Source organism: Heptranchias perlo, chromosome 7 (genome assembly GCF_035084215.1).
Source record: "Heptranchias perlo isolate sHepPer1 chromosome 7, sHepPer1.hap1, whole genome shotgun sequence".
NCBI classification, from domain to species: domain Eukaryota; kingdom Metazoa; phylum Chordata; class Chondrichthyes; order Hexanchiformes; family Hexanchidae; genus Heptranchias; species Heptranchias perlo.
Window position 1 is genome coordinate 84393653 of NC_090331.1, and position 23988 is coordinate 84417640.

The following is a 23988-nucleotide window of genomic DNA, read 5'->3' on the forward strand; positions in this document are numbered from 1 at the left end:
ATTAATCTAAGCTCCCTGATACAGATTCCTCTTAACTTTAAGGCAACAATGACAGCCCCAAGTTAATTTGTTAACAATATGCAGGCTGAATACTTAAAAAATATAGAAAATTAACAATTGAACAGTTTTTGCTGCCATGGTAGCATAAGCTGCCATTTGTTTCTGCTGGCAGATTTTGCTTCAATACAAATATAGTACAGCGTAGCTCATACAATAACTTTCCCTCTAATTTCCAACAGTGGAGCAGGATCCAAGTTAGTTTAGCTGTTGTCCAATTTATATTAAGGATGGCTAATACAAAAAGTAAAAAATAATACATCAGTCTACATATCCATGTAGAGTTTGTGTGGCATGAAGATGCAATGTATAAATGGTGGTAAGGAGCACTGTGTTCAGGAATTTCAAAAAAAAATTGGGCACAATAGGTGAGGTGGAATGTTGCTAAAATCTGCAGGGGAAATTAAGATAACAGATAAAAGTTAGCATTCAAATAACATTTTTATTACATATCCTTTTTATGTCATCTAATTGAGGATACAGAAAGTGGAGATACCCAGATCTCAATGAATGAACCAGAGAGGAAGTCAACCGTTATCACACACTCACCAACTGATTGAGCAGCACAAAGTCAGATGTAGGTGGCCCACCACCTGAGCAGAGTGCTATAAATATAGCAGGGACAGTAGGTTGGGTCGAGAGTGAGTATCTTTTTTAAAATAGTTTTTTTTTTGAGAATATCTCTAGTTGAAGGCTCTCATGGTGTTCAATAAGATTAACAACTACCCTTTAGTACAAAGCCTGAGAGGGGAAAGCCAAGTCTTGATGGCACAAAATTTATTTGTATGGGGGAACTTCCTCTTCAGAAAATTTAGATTTTTAACATTTCACTTGGTGCATTTTCAAATAGTTTGCAATCTACAATGAACATGAGCACTGGATTCTGTCCCCCCACCCCCCGTGTAAAGAATGGCATTGACTCAATTTGATTGAAAACTACTCTCTATTTGTCATTTAGAAATTAATTATTTTCTGTTATATTTCAAAACTTCTTTCTCCCAGTAGAAGTTACTACTGGCAGAAACCAAGTTTTAATTTTCTATTTTTTTCAATAAATATGTCTATCCGCAAATATGATTAATACCGCAGGATTATTTCAGTCAAGGCTACAGACCAATTTAGAATTGTATACACTCCTTCCAAATACCATCTCCACCCTGTCACTAGTGATCTCCAGTGGTTCATTTCTATGGTGATCTGTGGAACTGCTCACCAGAAAATTTAGAACTTTTTCATTAAAAATGGAACATGATGATACATTTTTACTTACTTAAAAATTGATACATATTTTTGATCTTTAAAAAAAATAGGAAAATAGTGACATTTGGATAACCACAGACCAAGCAAACCGAGCTTCCACAAAAGCTACTTCAACAGTCACTCTCCCCTCCCCCCCGTTATAAAGGCGCATTACCTTTCCAACACCTCCATACAGTTCATGGGCACACTAACTGCTGCAACTTTCGTCCCCCTCCATCCCCTCTCCCTTGCCTGAATTCAACCAGGCATTCTTCTCCTCCTCTTCTGTTCTCCCTCCACCCCAGTTCATGCCAACATTCTTCTCCCTCTCCAGTTTATCAATGCGCACTTCTCCCATCGGCAAAGCAGAGGGAAGCCTCCAACCCCCGCAATTAATACGGGCATTCTGCTGCCCTCCTCCTCAGTTAATGTTAGTATTTCCTCCTCCCCCAATTCAACCTGGCAATCTTCTCAGTCTTCAACTCAACCCAGAACTCCCCACCCCCACCCCTCCTGCCCTTCCAACCCCAGTTAATGCTGGAATTCTCCTCCCTTCCCCAATGCAATTTCTGGCCTTTACCCTCTCGCCACATTCCCTCCCATCTGCGCCACTCAGGGATCTACCTCCTATTGTCACTGCTGCTGAAAGCGCACATTGTGGATGTAAATGCCTGAACTTGTGAGATTTCAGACCCGTAGTGTACAGCTGTGTTCAATCAAACACTCGGGAGTGGAGGAATAGAACTGGGTCCATATTAACTTCTGGCCACGGGCAGTGCCCAAAACTAACTGACTTCATCAAAAATTTGAACGTATGAGTCTATTTTTCACTCTTCTTTGCGCTTGTACCATCTAAAATCCAAGTCTGTATGAAAATGTACAATAACACGTCTTACTTTACTGTTAACAAGCACTGTAGCGACTGGTAAAATCTGAAAAGGTGACGACACACCAGTCCATCAAAACAAATAAAGCAGCCCAGTGCAGTATCTTAATGGATTTGCAATTTAAACAGATTCACAGTTTGGATATGTAATAAAAATGGTCAGCAATGGGTCCCATGCTCATAACCTGAAATGGTCAGCACTCTTACTCATGTTTTCACCATCCTCATTATCCACATCCAGGTCGAAATACTTCTGCTGGCTCCTTAACTGCTGGTAGCCAAGTGATTTATCTGCAAGATAATAAAAATCATCATGAAAGATTTGTGTTTCTTGGTTGGTCAGGCAAATATTACAAAGAACTGTGCAAGAGAGACTGAAAAGGAGAGTGAAGTAACATTACATGTGTGGTTCGGACACAAGTATCAGAGCAACTGTGTAATGGAGGGAGAAATTGTGTGTATGTGCATCCTGGGGAATAATCAAGGAGTCAGGGATATGAGTCAGGGAAAGGAAAGAGAGAACAAACCAGTGTTTGTCTATATAGATACAGCAAATCCTGCTGGAGGGGGAAAAAGAGAGTGGAATTCATTGTCTCACTGACAATGCTTGTGTGGGAAAGGGGAAGTGAAGTCATGTGTGCAGCCAGTGAAATTCAGTGAATCTTGAGTATTGATGAAAAGAGCAAAACACATGCATGTAGAAGGAGGTTAATTCATGCCCACCTGGAATAGGGCAAATCCTGTTTATTATTCAAAAAAGATCAGTTCAGTGTAGTTTATTTCGCAATGTTGCGGCCAGCAAGCAAAACGAGCATGGGCCGTGCCTCCCCAACCATTGCCCCTGCTCCATAGTATTCATATCCATATAGGGTAGCATTTTTCATCTTAATAATCTTCATGGGGACAACCAACAAAATCAGAATTGAGAAAACAAAACAGCTTAAAATAAGCTAATGCAGATGCATTAAATCATCTTTCAAGTATATGTGGTCAAGACAAATGAGTGTTTTTGAGAATTCACATGTAGTTAATTCGAGCACTTAAGTGAATCTTGTGGAAACTGGAGATCAGGATATATGCACACATGAAGGGGATGGTAGGGAAGAAAATGTTTTACTCATAAGCTGTAGCCAAATCCAAGTAAATTAACATGCAAATCTCCATGTTAATTTACTTGAATTTTACCATTGTTCAATTGCTTAATTGTAGACAAGGTAACTGACTACCCAAGTTTATTTGACTCCTAACAGCTCCGGAGAAATTTTGATATTTCAAATAGATTTACGCCCAGGTCAGAGGTGAAAAGACAGCATTCCGATGCACTGTGCCATCAGTGAGGCTCTGGTGACAATATGGAGTTTTTAAACAGAACTTCCACCTAGATAAGAAAAAGCTTTAAAGTCACACCAAAATAAAGAGGCTAGTTAAATTGAGGTTTAAATTAAATCACATTTCAATTGTTAGGGATAAAAATTGCAACTGCAAATAAGACTACCTTCAGAGAAGCTGTGCAATAGGACAGTAAAATAAAAACAAAAATCTTCAAAGCCCATCACATGAAGAAACCAATATACTGAGCTTCCATCACTCTACCTTAAGCAAACTTTTCACACAAATGAGTGTTTAAATAGAACTGAAGATAAATATTATCAGCAGATAGCATGCGTCGATCTGCCTGGCACAGGATACACTTGGAAAAAATTAGAGAACTTTGATGCGCAAGAAAGCTCACTGTAACAGTGGTATCTTCACTTGGCACATGTTGGTCTAGGACTAATTTGAAGACGAGAAAAAAAATAATTTCGGAGGATGGCAAAACAGCTTTGGTATATAAATAAATTCCTAAGATAAACATACCTGAGATTAACATAATGTCAGAGGAATTGGGCACTTTCCTTGACTAGTGCATAACAACTCCCTGCTCATTTTAAAAGTTAAATCAAATTTCTGCATTTGGAACAGCTCTACATTTACTCCCAAATGCCTTGAATACCATGTTGCCATCCAGCTCCACACCCACCTATGCGGTCACACTCCGTTCAAATCCCTCAATTCCAGTTTCCAAAGACCACTCTGGACAATGTCACCACCATTTTGTGTTTCCCCCTTTAATCTTTCCCATTTCCTGCTCAGCCTCCTTTCCTTGTAAAGTGCTCTGAGGCCTTCATCTCCACGAAGGGCACTGCATAGTTGTTGCAGCCACGATATGTGCCAGGATATCTGGCACTGGCCATAAGGAAATCCAACACCTGCTGTATGACAGCTACTCTGTCCAATAAACAATATCTAAAATCCTAAGCATTATATCTCGTACATATTTTCTATCCATTGCACCTCTCTATCACATTTCAAGAGTCTCAAATTTCTTTGTTTTTTTTAAAAAAAGCTTTCCTGCCTCTTCCAAGTGTCTCAAAAAACAAAGTACACAGGTGCCAGAATCTCTAATCTTAGAAAATTTACTAATCCACATTTAAAAACAAAGGTGGCCAGGGTTGTGACCAGAAACATTAAGAGCAATTAAATTCTGATCTCTCCCAGTGCTTACTCAATAACAATTAGACTTTGTGGCCTTAAAAGAACAAAGCATCATTTCTGTAAATGTGTAGCATGCCTAGGGATCGAAAAGAGAACCCTTACTTTATTTAGACTTACTAGTTTTATCATCTGCCCTCAGGTGATCTTCTTCAGCTTTGAAGGCATCTAAATAACACTTCACTAAACTGTGACGTAGGTTTTTACTTAAATTTATTGAACAGAGAAATATAGTAGGAACCTATGATAATGACAGACAGGAAAAGCTCAGTTGGTCTATCGAGCCTGTCCCGTAGTCATGCTGCAATTAAGCGACCAAAACGAGTGGCAGGTGATCAGAGTGACCATGGGGTATACACAGAGTAGCGGTGAACGGTTGTTTTTCAGACTGGAGGAAGGTGTACAGTGGTGTTCCCCAGGGGTCAGTACTGGGATCACTGCTTTTTTTTAATATATATTAATGACTTGGATTTGGGTATACAGGGCACAATTTCAAAATTTGCAGATGACACAAAACTTGGAAGTGTAGTTAACAGTAAGGAGGATAGTAATAGACTTCTAGAGGACATAGACGGGCTGGTGGAATGGATGGACACACAGCAGATGAAATTTAACAAAGAGAAGTGCGAAGTTATACATTTTGGCAGGAAGAATGAGGACAGGCAATATAAACTAAATGGTACAATTCTAAAGGGGGTACAGGAACAGAGAGACCTGGGGGTATATGTGCACAAATCTTTGAACGTGGCAGGACAGGTTGAGAAAGCAGTTAAAAAAGCATAAGGGATCCTGGGCTTTATAAATAGAGGCACAGAGTACAAAAGGAAGGAACTTATGATGAACCTTTATAAAACACTGGTTCGGCCACAACTGGAGTATTGTGTCCAGTTCTGGGCACTGCACTTTGGAAAGGGTGTGAAGGCCTTAGAGAAGGTGCAGAAAAGATTTACCAGAATGGTTCCAGGGATGAGGGACTGGAGAAGCTGGGATTGTTCTCCTTAGAGCAGAGAAGGTTCAGAGATTTAATAGAAGCGTTCAAAATAATGAAGGGTTTAGATAAAGTAAATAAAGAGAAACTGTTCCCATTGGCGGAAGGGTCGAGAACCAGAGGACACAGATTGAAGGTGAATGGCAAAAGAACCAAAGTCGACATGAGGAAAAGCTTTTCCTTACACAATGAGTAGTTATGATCTGAAATGCGCTGCCTTAAAAGGGTGGTGGAAGAAGATTCAATCGTGGCTTTCAAAAAAGAAACTGGATAAATACTTGAAGGGGAAAAAAAATTGCAGGGCTATGGGGAAAGAGCAAGAAAATGGGACGAATTGGATTGCTCTTACAAAGAGCCGGCATGGGCTTGATGGGCCGAATGACATTCTATGATTGCCCACCTATGTTTTGTATGCAGTAATATCAGCCGTAGCCAGAAACTCATCCAGCTGCCTTTTCAATTGAATCTACATTCATCAGTAGCTATGGTACTATACTTTTACAGTGGTCCTTAAGCTTAACCAGCTGGAGTAAAATGATGTGCTAAATTATAATGTACATCACAATCCAACGTGCCCTTGCCTTGAATCCACAACTCTCCATTGTTTCACTCCCAATTCCCCCATGCCCTCTCTAAGGTCATCATGTGTGGTTGACCATGTCAGACCTCCATCCTCCTCCAGCACCTCTCACCCACCACTGTCCAACTCGATGGTACCGCTCTCAATTGGTTCTAATCACACCTATTCTTCCATAGACAGAGCATCTCCAGCAATGGTTTCTCTTACCGCCCCCGCACCGTTACCTCTGGAGATTCCTAAGGATCTATCCTTGTCCCCCACCTCCTTCAGTTAAACGATGCCCCTTGCTGATACTATCCGCAGACATGGGGCTCGATATTAGGAGGGCTGCGGGTTCGCAGCCTAATTGGATCCACTTATCTGGTCTTCCCCGGGTTCCCCACTGCTGATCTGCGCGGCGGGCGGACTGTACATGCGCAGTAAGGTCTGTCAGCTGGAGGAGCCCTATTTAAAGGGGCAATCCTCCACTGACTGATGCTGCAAGAAATAGGAAAAATTACAGCATGGAGCAGCCCAGGGGGACGGCTGCTCCCAGTTTTAATGATGCCTCACTCCAGCTCTTATTGGATGGGGTGAGGGGGAAGACAGAGATCTTCCCCCCGGCGGGCGGGAGGAAGCAGCCTGCCTCTGCCACCAAGAAGGCCTGGCTTGAGGTGGCAGAAGAGGTCACCTGCACCACCAACATATCGCCCACAGTGCAGGAGGCGCTGCAATGACCTAAGTAGGTCAGCCAAAGTGAGTACACTTACTCCGTCTGCCACATCACCGCCCCCACCCCACATCTCCTTCTGCACTGCCAACACTACTCTATCACATCACCCCTCACACCCACTCAAAGCTCATCCTCATCTTACCTGCACTTACTCACCTCGCCAGTACTCATCCCACTACTACCACTCAACCCAATCCTCATACAGTCTCATGGCTCTATCTCATACTCACCCTCTCATGCATCTCTTTCACGGTCAGCCTCACTCAACCTGCCACTACCTGTGCTGCAGCCACAGGGCATGCATCACATATGTGCAGTAGGCAGCGTAAGGCAAACGTGTCGTGAGCATGAAGGGGATGCACTAGGGTGTTTGAGGGTTTGTCATGGTTTTTACTTCTATTTAATTTCTGAGCAACTCACATCACATATTATATTGGCACCACTACTGCCACGTCTTTGTGAATCTTGTCTGATTTGTGCAATAATGCCCTTGCCTGAGGATCACAATGAAGACCCACACCTGATGCCACCCATTGTGTCACTGCAGAGTGGGTGTAGGTGTATTTGCAGGGCTCTTTTGTGCAGACGACTGAGAGATGCCGACGATGTCCCCGGTGGCACCCTGGAAGGATGCGGAGGAGAAGTTGTTGAGGGCAGTGGTGACTTTGACAGCGACAGGTAAGAAGATGGTGCTCGGGCCAGCCAGGAGCAGCTCGGCATGAAGGAGGCTGCAGATGTCCACGACTACATGTCGAGTGACTCTGAGCCTCCATGTGCACTGCTGCTCAGAGAGGTCCAGGAAGCTGAGCCTCGGTCTGTGGACCCTGTGGCGAGGGTAGTGCCCTCTGCGAAGCATCTCTCTCTGTGGTTGCCCTCCCTCCTGCTGTGCAGGTGGATGTGTCGCAGCACTGTGTTGTGGAGCTCCACGTGTCAGAGGTGGCCGGCGTGGCTGGTGATGCTGTTCGCCCTCTGAGGAGGACATGACTGCAGCTACGGCGGCCCCCATCCTGAAGATATACATCTAAGGGGGTCTGCAAGGTAGGTACATGTCTCTGGACCCCGGGGTAAGTGTGCAAGTTAGTGAATTTTATTGTTAGGAGGAGGGTGGTAGAGGCCAAATGTTGTCCAAAGTGACAGAGTGGCCTCCTACAATGAGTGAGGGTCTCCCCCCACCGACCTGTCAAATGGACCTTTGCAGCTGCCACAGGCTGATAGCTGCAACACGTCCATTTGAACTGGGAGTGTTTCCCCCAGTACGGGAAATAGTCCCAGTTGTTTGTAAAATCCCACCCCTCCTGAAATATTCCTTTAATCAGGTCTGTTAACGACCTGAAATACCACAATAAATACTGTCAAGTGGCACCCCACCGGCTTTAATTGCCTGCGGGAGTCCCACATGCGGGGGCTGCGCGCGCACGCCAGCGCGTCTGTGGGGAACCCAGAAGTGGGCGGGTTGGAGCCAGGCTCCCGACCCGCTCCGGGATTCCCCGATTTTCGTAGCCCCCCCACCAGGAACGCACCCGATAGCGGGTGCTAATATCGGGCCCATGGAGTCAGCTTCCCCACGTGTGCTGATGACACCAAAGCCCCACTTCTGCACTATGTCCCTAGACCTCTCCACTGCCTCTGTACCATCAAATTGCTTGTCCAACATCCAGTCGGATAGGCTGATTTCGTCCAGCTAAACAATGGGAAGATGGAAGCCATCTTTCTCGGCCCCCACCACAAACCCCGTGCCCTTGCAAACGATTCAACCCCCCTCCTTGGCCACTGTCTGGGCCAAACCAGACTGTTCGCAACTTCAGAGTCCAATTCAACCCCGAGCTAAGTTCTGACCCCATATCCTCCATCACAAAGACCACCTATTCCACCTGCTGTTACTCCCACCACAGCCCATCTGCAGCTGAAACCCTCATCCATGCTTTTGTTACCTCCAGACTTGACTATTCCATGCTGTTCTGTCTAGCCTCCCATTTCTCACCATCTGTAAACTTTAGCTCATCCAAAAATGCATTGCCCATATTCTATCCCCCACCGTCCTGATCACCCATCATTGCCTCTCCTTGCTGACCTATCCCCAATGTCTCAAATTTAAAATTCTCATCCTTGTGTTTAAATACCTTCATGGCTTTCTCACTGCCGATGTCTAACCCCCCACTCCTCTGACCTCGTGTGTCCCCACCGACTTTTGCCTTCAGTTGCCTAGGCATCATGTTCTGGAATTCCTTCCCTAATCCCCTCTGCCTCTCCACAGCGCTATCCTCCTTCAAGGCCCTCCTTAAAACCCACCACTTAAGACCAAGCTTTCGGTTACCCCTCCTAATATCTCCTGCTTTGGCTCGGCATCTTTCTTTTTTTTATCACGCCTCCACGAAGTACCTTGGAATGCTTTTTTACATTAAAGGCACTATATAAATGCAAGTTGTTGTATTCGATACGGTAAAAGCACACCCAAATTTGGAGCAGTGTTTAAAAGTCAGTTGATCTACTGAATATGCTCAACATTGAAAAGGCTATTGAATGGACAGAACACTTTCACGTCGTGAGAAATACAATGACAATTGGGGATAATGAACTGAACCCCAAGATTTGAATGCACAGGAGAGGAATAGATCACATGAATGCTGTCGTGACAACACAATGGCAGGATGGAGGATACAGAAAATGAAGGAGTAGTTTGGAGAGTCAATACCAATTACTCAGAGGGCATGGGTTCACCACACAAAACTATTCAAATATGACATTAGTTAGCAATCGCACTCAGAGGCGTCGTAAGAATAAGTAAATGGCGTAGGAAATGGAAAGATTTTGTGCATAGGAAAAGGAGTAGGCCATTCAGCTCCTCGACCCTGTTCCGCCATTCAATTAGGTCATGGTTGATCTGTGTATTAGCTCCAATTACCAGTCTTTGTTCCATATCCCTGGATACTCTTACCTAACAACGACGACGACAACTTGCATTTATAAAGCGCCTTTTTAACATAGTAAAACATCCCAAGCCGCTTCACAGGAGCTTTATCACACAAAATTTGACACTGAGCCTCATAAGGAGATTTTAGGTCAGACGTCCAAAAGCTTGGTCAAAGAGGTAGGTTTTAAGGAGCATCTTAAAGGAGAAGTAGTAGAGGTTTAGGGAGGGAATTCCAGAACTTAGGGCCGTGGCAGCTGAAGGCACAGCCACCAACGGTGGAGCGATGAAAATCGGAGATGTGCAAGAGGCCAGAATTGGAGGAGCGCAGAGATCTCGAAAGGTTGTAGGACTGGAGGAGGTTAGAGAGATAGGGAGGGGCAAGGTCATAGAGGCATTTGAAAACCAGGATGAGAATTTTAAAATCGAGGCATTTCCAGTCTGGGAGCCAATGTAGATCAGCGAGCACAGGTGTGGCGGGTGAACAGGACTTGGTGCGAGTTAGGATACGGGTAGTCGAGTTTTGGATGAGCTCAAGTTTATGGAGGGTGGAAGATGGGAGGCCAGGAGAGAATTGGAATAGTTGAGTCCAGAGGTAACAAGGGTATGAATGATGGTTTCAGCAGCAGATGGGCTAAGGCAGGGGCGGAGACAGGTTATGTTACGGAGACCGAAGTAGGCAGTCTTGGTGATCAGAAGCTCATCTCAGGGTCAAATAGGATACCAAGGTTGTGAACTGTGTGGTTCAGCCTCAGACATTTGGCCAGGGAGAGGGATGGAGTCGGTGGCTAGGGAACGGAGTTTGTGGCGGGTTCTAAAGACAACGGCTTTGGTCTTCCTAATATTTAGTTGGAGGAAATTTCTGCTCATCTAATACTTGATGTCGGACAAGCAGCGTGACAAATGAGAGGCATTGGAGGGGTTGAGAGAGGTGGTAGTGAGGTAGAGCTGGGTGTCGTCAACGTACATGTGGAATCTGAAGTGTTTTCAGATGATGGTGCCGAGGGGTAGCATGTAGATGAGAAATGAGAAGGCCAAGAATAGATCCTTGGGGACGCCAGAGGTTACGCCGCGGGAGAGGGAAGAGAAGCAATTGTAGGCGATTCTCTGGCCACGATTGGATAGATAGGAATGGAACCAGGCGAGCGCAGTCCCACCCAGCTGGACGACGGAGGAGAGGCATTTGAGGAGGATGGTGTGGTCAACCGTGTCAAAGGCTGAAGACAGGTTGAGAAGGATGAGGAGGGATAGTTTAACACAATCACATAGGATGTCATTTGTGACTTCGATAAAGGCCGTTTCAGTACTGTGGCAGGGGCGGAAACCTGATTTGAGGGGTTCAAACATGGAGTTGCAGGGGTTTGGGAAGCAACAACATGTTCAAGGACTTTGGAGAGGAAAGGAAGGTTGGAAATGGGGAGGTAGTTTGCAGTCAGAGGGGTCAAGGGTGGGTTTTTGTGGAGGGGGTTATGACGGCTGATTTAAAGGGGAGGGGAACAATACCTGAGGAGAGGAAACTGTTAACAATATCAGCTAACATGGGGGCCAGGAAGGGAAGTTGGGTGGTCAGCAGTTTGGTGGGAATAGGATCGAGGGAGAAGGAGATGGGTCTCATGGACAAGGTGAGCTGGGAGAGGACATGAGGGGAGATAGGAGGGAAACTAGAGAAAGGTGCAAATTCAGGGCTAGGGGAGAGGGAACCTTAGGGGAAGTATGGCTTGGTGGGCTAGGGGAAGGGAGGGAAGCGGCAGAAGCAGCTGAACAGATGGTCTCAATGTTAGTAAGAAAGAAGTCCATAAGCTCCTTGCACTTGTTGGAAGTGAGGGTGGAGGGGGCAGGGGAGCGGGGTTTTAGGACGGTTTGTAGTGAAGAGAAGCCAGAGGTTATCTTTGCACTTCAGGATGATCCTGGAATAGTGAGCAGTTTTGGCAGAGGAGAGCAGGACCTGACAGTGCTTTATGTGATCCAGCCAGATCTGGCGATGAATGGCTAAACCAGTTGTCTGCCATAAACGTTCAAGTCCGTGTTCCTTGGGTTGGAGAGCAGAGATGAGGGGGAGCGACCAGGGTGAGAGAAAGTGATGGTTTTAATGGGGACAAGGGCATCAAAGGTGGAGGTGAGGGTGTGATTGAGCAGATTGATAGCTGCAAAAATGTCATGGTGAATGGAGGGCCAAGGGCTAGACAGTTGGGAATTTGAAAGTGCCGTTGTAACAACAATTTATCGATCTCAAGTCTTCAAAATTAGCTCTAATTTTAGGGGCAGGGAGCAGGGGATTTGTAGTTGAATTTTCAGTTCTGTATCCCAGTGAAACAAACAAAGCTTTGAGTTTGTTATACTTTTCATTGCAACAATGTAGATATTCTGGTTAGGTCACTCAAGTGTTTACTCGGTCACTTATAAAGTGGACCATTTCTTTTAAGTTAGCACCATTGAAACTATCACTGCAATAGTTTTTTTCCCCTCAAGCATAACCGAATGAGGTTTGCATCAAGATTAAATCGACTAACTCTTTCAAACATCCTAAAACGACTTAGAATGCTAATTCCACTGGATTGCAAATAGATCAAGTATAGTCAGCTCCTGCATGGTGCAAAACCTTTACTCAAGAAAGTGTAAAAATATCCATATTTTCAACACATTATAAAACTTGTGGAAAGTTATGCTTTCAATCCACATTTAAATTGCATCCAAAAGTGCCAAACAAATTAACAATGGCATCTTTTGCCTTGTCCACAGCTTATTTACAGCATGATAATGAACCTTATGGACTTCGATTAAATGAGCAGTTGAGGTTCAGCAGTCAGACCATCTATATGTCAGTTACAAATTGCCCAGCTGTGAGCTGCACATTCAGCTGCCTGTGTGTATTAAGAGCTTCACCTTTTGTACCTATTCCTGGCACCAGTTATATGTGAACTGGGACCGACACCATATCCACCTGTCATTCCAACACAAGCTTGAGCTTGTTTTCATCGAATCAATATTTCCACATTCACTCTGGAGTGCACTTTATGCTACCAGTGCAAATTACTAAATAAAGAATGCAGTTTTTAGAAAAAAATCTAGCCCAGATCGAAGGGTTGAAGGTCTTGTCTCTAATGGACAATCAGACGCCTCACTTACGTTAGCCATGTGGTTTACAATCTGTAACACTATAGGTCAGAAAAGCGAACAGACTGGAGGCTAATTTTCAGAGCTAGTGGTAAAAATACAAATACTAAATTAATAATCGAGGCTATTTAATAAAATGGTAACCCATCATCACAATGCAGTCTATCTGCTCAAGAAATCGTGGACATTCTCATGGGGCACGTATAAGGAGGAGCAGAGAATATAATTTATATCCCACAAGTCGACAGATGTAATTGCTCACAAGTGAGCTTGAGAGTTATAGTCAGTACGACAAGTGGAATATTCTTAACTAATTGTGCTTAATGTATGCTGTTTGTATGAAAATTAAAATGACAAAACTTTGATGTAAATTTTTATTGGTCTTGGTGGCAACAGAGAAACTATTTTTCTCTTGGTGGCTTAACTGGGATGTCATCTTCATGAAATACAAACAATACTCATGGCCACAATGTCATTATAAATGATATAAATTAAAAGGCACAAGTACACAGCACAGGGTTATCTACAAAGTAGCATTAATTTATTAGTCTAATTCAGAATGGTCAAAAGGATGGTTGATACGGAAAACTAAATTATTGTACTGATGCCACAGGATGTGCTCTTCAAATGTTGGAAGTTGCGGTTAAGGCAATGTGGAGTCTGTATCGAGTAGCTCAGTGCTATAAAGATTTTCTGTTTGAATCCCAGGAGGAGTCACACTACCTTTCAAAGTGAATAAACACAGTATCATGTCTTCGGGTGTGGGAGAAAACAGGAAACTGCAAGGACTGAGAAGTGACTGCCACAATGTTGCAGTATCTCCAGGCTGCTCAGCAACATAAGCCGGGATCAGCACAATGTCTAATTCCATGCTTGATGGAAACCAGTCTCCACAAATCATTTCTCTCTCACTCTTCATTGGATGCAGAAAAGAGACCACTATCCTGCTTCCATACTAGGTTATATATGACTTATTTGACAGGGCATCTAAGCTGATCGAGTAATGCTTGATGGAGGAACGAGGAGTAATATGCTAAATTTAACCTGAGCAGTATCTGGGAGCGCTTGAAATCTACCACTAGGTGGTGCTCTGCGGTCACTGGGGTTAGGACACATCTGCAAGTTATAAAGAATCCAAACTGACCAATACTCCCTGCAATTCATGGGAATATTCTTAGTCTACAAGTTCTGTCCAACTATTGCCACATAATTCCTCCTATATCTAGCCTAAATGTAAATTCATCTACACAGGCAAAAAAAAAATCATAACCCCACTTATTGAGAGCTGCTATCATCATCAGTGGAGAAATTTCAAGCAGCGCTTTTTTTGTTCATATATCACATCAAGAGTTGCTGGAATTTTACTGAAACTTAAGAGTTCTTAGAACTAAAGATTGCTCATCTGGTAGGATCTTCATCCTTCAAAATGATGCAACCGCCACAAATCGCTGGAATTGAGGCAGATTGGATTCAACATTTTGGGGAATCTACAAGGTGACGACACCCTTTGCAATGTATTTGATGTTTGTACACACCAACAGCAGATAACATCAGCCCATGTTATGCCCCAATTTCAGAGCTAACCCTTGATTAGGAGGAAGGAAACCCTTGCATGAGAGCAGGCAGGTGACGGGAAAGGTAGAAGCACCGGACATCATGATAGATCTAAAAGGCACAATTAGCCTTAGCTGCAAAGTCTTAACAGAAGTGTTTAGTAAAAGACTACAGGTAACTCTGTGTGATACCTTACACATATAGATGTTGGACATCGGTTTCAGGATTGTCCAAGCAGATGTGTAATGAGTAGAAAGACCTTTTACAGGGCCAATAAGCTATCTACCACAGAGGTGGCAACGATGGAGGTAGAACTCCATTATTCATTTTACAAACTCGTCTTCCTTGGGCCATAAAATAACACAAGATCATTTTTTTGTGATTTTTTAAATGAAAGGTATAACATGCCAGCGATCTATAAACATCCAAACAGTAGCTAACATCTTGGAAGGTATCAATCAATACAAGGTACTGAGCGAACAAAAAATGGTCAATAAAAAAAAGCAGGTAAATGAAGTTGAGGTACAGATCAGCCATGATCTAATTGAATGGCGGAACAGGCTTGAGGGGCTGAATGGCTTACTCCAAGAATTTGTAGTTATTGTGGAACTAGTATGTTCTTGGAAAGCAAGAACAGAAACATAGTATTTTAAAGAGCGCGTTGCATCTTAGTGCAGGATCCAAACTGTATAACAATAATTTTTTTTTAAACAAAGTTTAAACTTTCCTACATTTATACTTAGCTTGGAGCTGCTCAATTGTTTTTAGGTTATTTTAATTTACTTTTCCACGATTTGCTGCTAAAAGAAAACGGGGGTGCAACTTGCACAGGCCTAGCAGTCAGTCCAAAGTCACTCAACCACTAGAACACAAAAAAACAGCTATGAATGCAACCCAACCAGCTAATAGCATGGTTTCCTAAGTTCAGGAGGCTTCAGCCCAGCATGAAATTGTAACCTCCATTGATAGCGTGAATAGGGCAGTATTATTTCCTCTGGTGGGGGCTGGTACGGGGGATGGGGGTCATCAATTTAAAACTCTCACTAAGGGAGTGAGGAAAGAAGTTAGGAGACATTTCTTCAGGTATTGTGTTGTCAAAGTATGAAAATCTTTTCCGCTGGGTAGTTGAGGCAGAGAACATAGAATCTTTTAAAGGGAGTATCACCAGACCAATGTGGAGGGAAGGAGACATGGAATGACAGATCTTAGTCAGGGAAGGAATTCCATTTTTTCCCCAACTAGTAACAAATTATTTTTAGACTGTTTGTAAAACAAACATTGCCGGAATTGCTGATTTCAGTCAGGACAGTGGTGGAAATGGTACAATGTCTTTAGCACCCATGGGTTGGAAAAATATGTGCAAGGTTTTGTTTCTAATCATTATCTAGCAACCCTTGGAACTGCAGACACTGGGAGAGGAGAGGATCTGGCTTTGCTGTGATGTCCCCTGTGGTTGGACAGTCTAAGTCACAAGAAGTAACGGGCACTTAGGTTAGGTACAGGATAGGAACTTGTACCATACACTGTCAACGGTACACTTCAGGAAAGGAGAGAGGAGAGGAGAGAATTCAAAATAGGAAAAAAAACCTTTGGTGGAGTACTTGGAACAAGAAGCAACCCTCCCAGACTTTCTAACTCCATTAATAGATTGTCTAATGGGGAAAATCATGTGCAAACCTGTGCCATTCCACCTCTTAATGCAGTATGTAAGCACACCAATGCAATAGGAATACAACGATTTGGAACTTCAAAACATTATACATCCTTCGTCTGTCACCCACGAGGGGAAAAAGCTTAAAATTTATACATTGACAAAAACACTCCACAACAATTAAGCTAAATCTCCCAATTAAATGGTGTGCCCAATTAATGTTTTTCATATACAATTCCAATGCCCTCAGCCTGAACACTCCACTTGTGCTCAAAAGGCTTTCTTCATATTAAAAAGAAAATGGAAACAATTGCCTCAGCTCCTTATCAAGCACTGTGGTTTCTTAAGGTAAATGTAAGGAATCTTACAACACCAGGTTATAGTCCAACAATTTTATTTTAAAATCACAAGATTATAAAATCACAAGATTTTAAAAATAAAATTGTTGGACCATAACCTGGTGTTGTAAGATTCCCTACATTTGTCCACCCCAGTCCATCACAGGCATCTCCACATCATGACTTAAGGTTTCTTAAGGTAGTTAGCTACAAAACGCCTTTGCAGACATGTTGCAGTGACTGGTTTGTTAGGTAAGATATGAAGCATACACAAGCCTGTCCTTTGAATGAAAGCAAACACCAGCTAATTAGCACCTTTTATCTCAGCCCCTTATCCTCCTAAAGGGGACAAGAAGGTGAGCATCAATCTTTAATCTCACTTCCGCTTGCAAGTGCTTTACAAACTATACACAGCTGTAAGGAATCTTACAACACCAGGTTATAGTCCAACAGTTTTATATACACACACACAGCTGTGCTGCACAAAAAGTGAACCAGTAAAAAGCCACTTTCACAACTTGATTTTACTTTTAGGAATTATTACAAGGGTCCTTTGTGGGTTGCGAGTGGTTTGGAGGAAGGAGGAAAAGAAATGGAATTTGGCACATTCACTTTGGAGCATAAAAATAAAGACAAAGATATGGAGAATACAGTGCACAGATTGCAATCAATAGTTTAATGAATATAGCTCACATGGGCGTAGTGTAGTGCTATATGGCATAAAGAACAGAATTCTTCCAGACTGATTGTCCGACATTTAGTCTTAGGTAAGCTGCAATTTCCTCTACTTAAATATTGAGAAGAACAAAGCCATTGTCTTCAGCCATCATCACAAACTCCGTACCTTTGCCATCGATTCCATCCCCCTTCCTGGCCACTATATCAGGCTGTACCAGACTGTTGGCAACCTCCGCGTCCTATTCCACCCAGAGCTGAGCTTCCAACCCGATGTCTTTTCGATCACAAAGACTGCTTACTTCCACTTCCAGTAAATTACCCATCTTCACTCCTCCCACATCTGCCACTGAAACCCTCACCCATGCCTTTATCACCTCCAGAATCGACCTTTGACCTTCAACCTAGCAAGATTTTATTCCAGGAGGTGGGATGAGAGTGACTGCCCTTGACATCATGGCATCATTTGACCGTGTGCAGCACCAAGGAGCTCTAGTAAAACTGAAGTCAGTTGGGATCGGGGGAAAGCTCTACAGTGTCTGGAGTCATATCTGGCACAAAGGAAGATGGTTGTGATTGCTGGAGGCCAATGATTTCAGCCCCAGGAGATCGCTGCAGGAGTTCCTCAGGGCTGTGTCCTAGGTCCAACTATCTTCAGCTGTTTCATTGATGACCATCCCTCAATCATAAGGTCAGAAGTGGGGCTGTTCGCTGATGGCTGCAGTGTTTAGCTCGATTTGTAATTCCTCAGATAATGAAGCAGATCATAAGTGGAGAGAGCTGGTGGGTGCTTCACCATAACTGGCTATTGAGGTAGAGAGAGATGAGAACTTCATTTAAAAGGGAATGAGATAAATATTTGAAAAGGATGAATATAAAACTATCTGGGGGCAATGGGGTGACAGGAGAGAGCGCCAGCACCAGAGGCCAAATGGCCCCCTCCTGCACTGTAATTTCTATCATTCTATGAAAACCCACCTTTATTGAGTCCAAGTCCAGGGAGGGGTTCAGAAATGTTGGTGCTGAGCTGAGTTTAGGACAATGTGCCCTGAGAGAAGTGCCCCAAACACCAAGCCCACTGCCCTTTGTGCCATCTCTCGGTTTGTTCAGGTCGGTCTGTGCCGGTTAGTTTTGACAAGTCCAAGTACAGATCAGGTCTAACTGAAGTTCCCAGTTCAGCGTTGTTACTTTCACACGGAACCAGAGTCCAAACTAGAGTCCAAGGAGTTAGGGAGAGATATCGGTCCTATTAAAAGTGGCACCGACTGGGGAGCCTGAACGCACCTTGAGCAGTGCAGCGGGATTCTGGCTTTAGTTTCAGAGTAAATATCAATGGGTTATAGGATTACTTTGAGTTACAGGTAGGATATCAAGGCATTACACCTATTACTACCAGTAATTAGTGAGTTATTGTATTACTGTTGGTTATGAGAGCAATCGGAATGTTACCAGTATTATTATTCGTTCCTGGTGGAATTAAAATTCCTCCCACCTCTGGTTTCCCCTCTGTGAATTGCTCCCTAACCTTCGGTTTCCCCCCTTGCCTCGCCCTCAGTTTCCCCCCTTCGCCTGCTCATGTATGGCCTCCTAATTCTTGAACTTCTCCCACAAGAGCTGCCGGTACGAAACCACGAGCAAAGGTACTCAATTACAGGGGACCCAACCGTTAAGGTAAATGCAATAACATTTTCAGACGTCATGTGGTCAGAACGTCACAGGATCAAACCTCCAGGAATGCCTCCAACCAGATTTTGGCAACCCTATCTATCTGTGGTCCTGTGGTTTACTATGTTTCTAAAGAGATCATGGGGATAATTTTGACCTGCCAGGACAGGGGTTAAAATTTTTTTAAATGGGCAACTCGACCCCAACCCACCCACTTCTGGTTTTAACAGAGGCGGGTTGGTTACCAAAATATTTTAAGGAGGCTGCTTGCCTCAATTTTAAGTAAAGTTTTATTTTTAATACCTGTATCAGCCCACCCATCACCCACCCCACCAAACCGCAATGTCGGACTTACCTCCGATCTCTGCTCCTGGGCTGCTTTCCAGCCCGACAGTTGGCCAGACTGTCAATTTGGCTGGCGTCGGGCGGGAAATTTGTTGAAAACAGGTCCTGCCATAAAAATCAGCAGGACCTACGGAAAACCCGTACTTCCAGCTGTCCCGTCTGCAAATCTCCCCCCACCCAACTGCTTGCTCTCTTCCAACCTCGGAGTTATGATCAAGGCCCTTGTTTTTGAGATGTCAAATGCCAATTATACAAAATCCTACCCCAGACCTGCTACAATATAGTCACTCCATTTAGAAATGGTGAGGGGGGGGGGGGCGGGGGGGAGGAAGGTGAGGTGATGTAGCTAAAATTTGGCACAGAATTTTAAAAAATGCTTGAGCTAGCCCCAACAGTGCAACAAGTACAAAGCTAGTGTGAAAAGTGACATGAGATATGACTAACCTCAGTAATGTACTGACAGTGAGGGATCTCTGGTTCTGCAGCCATGTAATGTTATGGAGCATGAATATTTTAACTACTGATCTGGTAAAATTATACCAATGTGGAAAGAAAAATATAAAATATTGTAATTCAATCTATTGGGTCATACACTGACCAGAATTTGCTGTAACCAGTGAACAAACAGCACCCGCCGTTAGACTTGCCCTCGTCCGTTGAATTTCCATGATATTTTGGGCAGCGAGTTGCTGGATGTGGGAGATAGAAAGGGCACGGCGCCCTCTACAGGGCATCTGGGACCTCAGCGAACAGGGCAAGCAAATGTGTATCTCCTTAACCAATCAGACTGAAGGACTGTGAAATAAACAGCACAAGGACTGAAGTGTAAGTTAGATTGGGTGAATTCAATGTCAAATCAGGTACAGAAAGAACTAGAGAGGGAAAGAAAGATTGGATTAAGAGCGAGGAAAGAAGAGACAGAAAGGAAAAGTTTTTTAAAAATTATTTGAAGGAATGAGACTCCACCCTTGTAATAGTTAATTTTCAGTGCCAGAGAGATTGACTGGCAGTAATGAACACTTACCACGTCATTAAAAGGGTACTTAGACTGAAATGGATAAGCCTTAATTCTCTGCGGCAAGTTTGTATCTACCGCACAAATGCAGGAACTTCATACTGTTCAATGCATTTCAATGTTGATGTGGAGATGCCGGTGATGGACTGGGGTTGACAATTGTAAACAATTTTACAACACCAAGTTATAGTCCAGCAATTTTATTTTAAATTCACAAGCTTTCGGAGGCTACCTCCTTCCTCATTTCCACATCGTTCACCTGAGGAAGGAGGTAGCCTCCGAAAGCTTGTGAATTTAAAATAAAATTGCTGGACTATAACTTGGTGTTGTAAAATTGTTTACAATTTTCAATGTTGAAGCAGACAGTGAGATACCATTTTCGCAGAGCTGCACATCTTGGACAGCAACTTGTGGATTTCCGCGCATCTGCCCTCGCCTGAAGTCGCTGTAATATTTGCGCATAAATAACAGCGAGCGCCATTAGCATCGCCGTTATTTTGACAGCAAATTCAAGGCCAATGAAAGGAAATCTGTTATAGCTCCTAGCAAGCTCATGTCTAACTCTAATTTAATTAACTGCACAGTGTATTTTATTGATTGATAAAGGCATCATTGTGCGGAGTACATACAGAGGTCAGGGGTTGTAATTACAATAAAGATACTGTTGCTTAAAATGTTAACACAATACATTACAATTAAACACAATGGGCGAGATAGAGAAGTGGGAGCTTTATTGTACTAAAATCAACAGTTTATAATTGCAATAGAATCATAATTATGATATTTAAACAAACATTGTGGCTCATAAAGATGCACCTAAATGATAAAAAAATATTAAAATGTCAGAACTGGGATTACTTTAATTATACAAATCCACAGAAATTCTGCTACAAAATATACATTTAACAATTAAATCTGCTGAAGGCTATTTGGAAATTTCAGCTAAATTTAAGTTTCAGTGAATAAATTTGGGACGAGCAAAGACAACAAGATTTCTGGAATTATATGCAAGCTTTAAAACAAAAACATTGCATCTAATAGTAAGGCACTTATGCAAAAACAACTCAAATTTTATATTTCTTAATGATGCAAAATCCATTTGGTCATCCTGCTCTTCATCCAAATCCATTCCCGATTCATGTAGAATTGCTCATTTCTACTCCACAGAATTATAGCTTCCGGATTCTGTGCTGTGAAAAGTGCCAGTGCAGTTCTCAAATCACTTACGATATAGATCCTATATTTGTATTAGCTATCATCTGCACTGAAGTCAAGGGTTACAGATGCTGCAGCAGAGACCTGGAGTAATTTAAGTCTTTTGCTCCTGTACAGCGAACTGAAGGATATAATTAAGTGGAATATAATGTGGGGAAATGTGAAATTATCCACTTTGGTAGGAAGAATAGAAAAGCAGAATATTTTATAAAAGGTGAGACACAAAGAAATGTTGGGAGTCAGAGGGATTTGGGTGTCCTTGTACATGAATCACAGAAAGTTAACATGCAGGTACAGCAAACAATTAGAAAGGCAAATGGTGTGTTAAACTCCAACCCCCTTGCAATTAAGGCTAAGAGTAAGGAGGTCTTGCTGCAATTATATAGGGTTCTGGTGAGACCACACCTGGAGAACTGTTTACAGTTTTGGTCTCCTTACCGAAGGAAGGATATACTTGCCTTAGAGGGGGTGCAATGAAGGTTCACTAGATTAATTCCTGGGATGAGAGGGTTGTCCCATGAGGGGAGATTGAATAGATTGGGCCTATATTCTCTGAAGTTTAGAAGGATGAGGGATGATCTCATTGAAACATATAAAATTCTTCGAGGGCTTGACAGAGTAGATGCTAAGAGGTTGTTTCCCCTGCTGGAGAGTCTAGAACTGCGGGTCATAGTATCAAGATAAGGACCATTTAGCACCAAGATGAGAAAAAATTTCTTCACTCAGAGGGATGTGAATCTTTGGAATTCTCTACTATAGAGGGCTGTGGATGCTCAGTCATTGAGTATATTCAAGACTGAGATCGATATGTTTTTGGACACTAAGGGAATCAAGGGGTAGGGCAGGAAAGTGGAGTTAAGATAGATCAGCCATGATCTTATTGAATAGCGGAGCAGGCTCGAGGGGCCTTATGCCCTACTCCTGTTTCTATTTCTTATGTTTTATGTTAAACATTGAAACAAATCCCTTTGTTAGGCATGCCTGACTGATGTACATTCGACCATAAATACATAAAACCACTATCGTGTGTGTTGACAGACAGTGGAGAAGGCCGCAAGATAATAGAAAATATCACTCAAATAGGCAGAATTCCTTGATAATAGTTTCAGCCATTAAATTACATCCAAAATTGTTCATCTTCACAAAGCCTATATTTTTTATATGGAGCCTCTCTTTAGGCAGCATGTTCAACTGCTGTCTACAGATGCGGTGATAAGTTGGACTGTACTGTATTTCAAACACAGTTAATCAAAGTGCTGTCAGTTTGCATGTCATCTACAGCACAGAACAGAAAAATAATGGTGCAATTGGACACAGGTCAGCAACTCCTTCAATAAAGGCATATTTTTAAAACTGTCATACACTGTGTAGTAGCCATGTTGTCTAAATGCCGACCTGCATGTGTCTCCACAGTGCCCTTTGCATCGACACAAACATTTTCTTAGTACAAAGTTTGACATTCAGTTTGCTTTTTTTTAAAAAAATGCTCTATTCATATCAGTACTGCATACTGAATTGTGATCATGTTATATTAAGCTGTGCTGACCGACTCACCTCTCTCCCACTCCCCTGCAAACCCGATCACTCCCCCACTCCCAATTGCTACTGATAACATTAATCCTGTCAAATTCATTTTCAGAGCTAGCGACTTCATCTGTTTTCCAAATACAGCCTTGCTATTCACATTTCATCTACAGAATGCTCTTTTTACACTTTTCAAAATCCATCTCTTTTGGAAATACTTGTGTTACACCCCATTGCCAAACCAAGGTGCACGTGATCAGTTCCCAGCCATCAGCCAACACCACTCTATCACAGGTCACAAGGAGAGCAAGGGAGGAATGGATGAACCTGCTCCTTTGCCACCTGAAGGATAGGCCATGAAATTCATGGGAGAACGCTTTTTTTCTTGGCGAGCAAGATTTTCATTTAATTTTATTTTTTAAAAAGCAGTGACATTGTAGATTTTAATATCAATTTAGCATTGAATTTCTCAAAAAGAACCAAGTACCCATCTATTGTAGCACCTGAAGAACCCAATTCTGCTATTATGCTCTTCTCAATTTGACTAGCCACTATGATGGACACTAAACTATCAGATGTCTGGCAGAGTTTTGAACTCCAATCTAGCAATGTTTAGTAATACTTTAATCCATTACTTTAGAGATGATGGCTTCAGAGATTTGAACTACTCTTTTCCACAGTAGTAAATGAACAGACAGGATCCACACTTCAATCTCTAAGCAGGCCTCAGCAAATTTTCAAAATCAAAGCTCCAACTTAAGCATTCATGACCCATCTGTAAATGGAGATCAGCCATGATCTAACTGAATGGCTCGAGAGGCTGAATGGCCGACATCTGCTGCAATGTTCCCTATATTACACTTATACTGACAACATTGTAACTTCACAACTCCTCCACTGAGCTGTTGTGCTGCCACCACCCTGGACACTTTTCCCTCCAGATAGGCCTACAGCCTCCCTCCATGGCGTGCTTGGAGCAGCCACCCAGGA

At 42.9% G+C, this 23988-nt stretch overlaps 1 protein-coding gene across 2 annotated transcripts in view; it reads right to left on the minus strand.

Annotated features, from left to right (window-relative positions):
* Window positions 1–23988, minus strand: part of LOC137323918 (double-stranded RNA-specific editase 1-like) — a 271806-nt gene that overhangs the window by 75171 nt on the left and 172647 nt on the right. For both annotated transcript variants that reach the window (XM_067988003.1, XM_067988004.1), the window contains one exon: window positions 2390–2473. In XM_067988003.1, coding sequence (XP_067844104.1) covers window positions 2390–2473 — 84 coding nt within the window. The remainder of the gene's footprint in view (window positions 1–2389; window positions 2474–23988) is intronic.